Here is a 2740-nt window from a genome sequence, read left to right on the forward strand (position 1 = left end):
GGATGGAGACAAGACACGGGGACAAGAAGACGTGTCTGTGACTGTGAAGAACGTCCTGCTGTACAACCGTCCGTTGGATAGCACTGAGATTGACGCTTACAACCCGAATAAAGCCTCCATTCCATCTCTGGTGAACACGACTATTGAAGGAACCGTGTCCTCGTCTACTGCTGGACGACAACAGCAGGCGGGAAAGGAACCGTTATTGGAGAGCAGTATTGCAAACGGGGAGACGGCGGGAGGAATGGATGGGCAGGAGGAGGAGGTTAATACGCAGGTCAGGGACGTAAATGCTGCGGCACTCAACAGCGGCCTCGGAAATGTGTCGCAGGGGAATAACAGCGCTGCTGGCGCTTTGCGTGAGAGCAGACTGCTGCCATCGCTGCTGCTTCTGTTGGGACTGTGGGGTTTTGCAGCTCTGTGAGGAGTGACTGGCTGCCGCGTGGGACACTTGCGACCTCCCCCGCACAGAATTACTTCCCCGATAACTAATTTATCCTTAAGATAATTTGCTTTTTCTTGCCTTTTCTTTGTTGTGCGTTTTTTCCTTTTTCCTTTTCTTTTTCTTGCAAATCATTTCCCTTTTTTTTTTTTGCTTTTGGGGGCAATCACTATGGATTTTTTTCTTTTCTACTCTTCCCTCTTTTAATTGTTTGTTGCTGCACTCTTCCTGCGAGGGGTGCCGTGTGTTCCGCCCAACTGCTCCACTCGCACACCCACCGACACGCTCATGACGACGGCCCTGTGCGCCTCGCCTGCTGCACGCATGAGGAGGGGCCGCGACGAACGGCGCGCTGAGGGAGCCGTGACGTGTGGGCGTGCGACGAGGGCCTGTGGGGCGGAGCACACATTTCTTCCCTCTTGTTTTGTTTTCTTTGCGGCCAGGGCGGGCAGACACCCGCAGCGCCACACACACAGCCACACCCTGCCGCCGTGTTTTTCTTTTTTTTTCTTTTTTTGCTTTTCGTGTTCATTTCACGCGCTGGCAGTCCCGTCAGCATTTCTCTCCCTCCTGATGATTTTTTTCTTTTGCTGCGCTCACTCTCCGATGAAGTGACGCGACTCCCGTCATGTCTGCGTGCTTCTCTCAGTCCCCACACACGAGTGACTGTGCTCTGCGGGCCGCACTCGCACGCCGATGAGAGGGCTGAGGGGAGCAGCAACACGCGGATGACCCCGTGAAATATAAACGATGTGCGGACACATGGAGGGTCGGACGGTTGAAACACACGCAACCATCTTTTTAGTTTTCTTTTCGGGCAAAATATATACGGACAGTTCGGTGTGGCCACACGGCAGCCAGGCGATTTTTAAATTTGTGTGGAACAGTAATGGACGATTTCTTTTTTATTTATAATTATTTTGTGTGATGGGGTTTGTATAAGACGAAGGGGATGTTCTTTTTTTGTTTTAAATAAATCTTGTGTGGATTGCCGCTGCTTGGGCTGCAGTGCAGTCATGAGTTTGAGCGGTCCTCTTCTTGTTGTTTCCGCCATGCGTCTCTGATGTACATTTTTGTGCGTCCCTCCACATACTCTGCTCCCTCTTTTCTACTTCTTTGCTTTGTGTTTCTGCAGGCACACACAACCACACACAAGATGCACATTGCAGTGGATATGAATGCTCCTTTTGCAGTGCATGCTGGCAGTTGCGTGTGGCGGCTGTTGTCTTCTTCCGTGGCCATGAGGAGAAGGGAGGAGGGGGAGCGCGCACCCCGAGTCTCTTTTCCTGCGGGTGTGATGCACCGCGTGTGGCTGCGCTGAGTTGGGCTCCGTGTCCCATTGAGGGTGGGATGGCAGGAAATTTTGGTGCCGCGTCATGGATGGATGAGGGTTCGCTTGCTCCGTGTGCGTTGTGTGGTGGCCGCGGTGTTTTTGCCGTTTCCCTGGGGCTGTGGCGATGAGCTGGGGGAGATGGTGGTGGATGTCTTCTCCTCCTGCATGGTGGGTGGCTGCTGGCGTTGTGTGCCTTCGTTGCGTGGATGCCGTCTCGTGGTGTGTGAACTGTGCGGCTGGGCCTGCTGCCCTCTCCTCATGTTGTCTGCTCTCACTCGCCGTATCCGCTGCACTCCGTCCCTCTCCCTCCTGTTCCATTCCTTTTCCTTCTGGCTCACGGATCGGCTCACTGACACCAGCGACTCCACTGCGGGTGATGATGACTGCGATGATGACGATGGTGACGGTGCGGCTTCGTGTGGTGTGCGCCGTGTTGGTCCTTGCGCTATTGTGCTGCTGCTGCAATTCCGTGTGTGTGGCCACTCCGGCGGAGGGCGAACACAAAAGGGAGGGATGCAGGCGCTGCGTGTGTACAGGTGCCATGCAACAACGTCACAACAAACATGCTGCGACTCGGTGACCCTCACATAGCTGTGGTCCCCACGAACAGCCGAGGCACGGCCCACATCGATGCACTTAGTGGACGGAGTGAGGCATCTTTTGAGGCGCTGCAGGGAACAGGATGTGTTGACGCAGCCACGACGTGCATGGAGCGTCACGATGGCACAGTCAGCTGTGGCTGGTGGAATATTTACTTCTCGGAGGCAACAGAGAGAGAGAGAGAGGGCTGCTCCTGTTGTTGGCGTCGCTGCTGCCTTTTGTGGCCTCCCATGCCGATTATTGTCTGTCCGCTGATCATGGGTGGCATGCCTCCACTAGTGACGTCGTCTGCAGGCATTTCACGGCACCAGTGAGGCACACATCACGTCGCATGCTTTGGCTGTGGACATGGTGTTGTGAGTGCA

At 54.6% G+C, this 2740-nt stretch overlaps 1 protein-coding gene across 1 annotated transcript, besides 3 other annotated features; it reads left to right on the plus strand.

Moving 5' to 3' along the window:
• Positions 1–424, plus strand: Tc00.1047053511059.10 (trans-sialidase, putative; the record flags this gene model as incomplete). Its single annotated transcript, XM_797698.1, has 1 exon — positions 1–424. A coding segment is annotated over one exon (424 nt), but the record flags the coding sequence as incomplete, so codon positions are not given.
• Positions 1–2740: a sequence feature (areas not merged during assembly with more than two copies in the genome that could not be assigned to a particular haplotype).
• Positions 515–600: a sequence feature (T-rich).
• Positions 1344–1364: a sequence feature (AT_rich).

Source organism: Trypanosoma cruzi, genomic scaffold (assembly GCF_000209065.1).
Source record: "Trypanosoma cruzi strain CL Brener 1047053517041 genomic scaffold, whole genome shotgun sequence".
In the NCBI taxonomy this organism is placed as follows: domain Eukaryota; phylum Euglenozoa; class Kinetoplastea; order Trypanosomatida; family Trypanosomatidae; genus Trypanosoma; species Trypanosoma cruzi.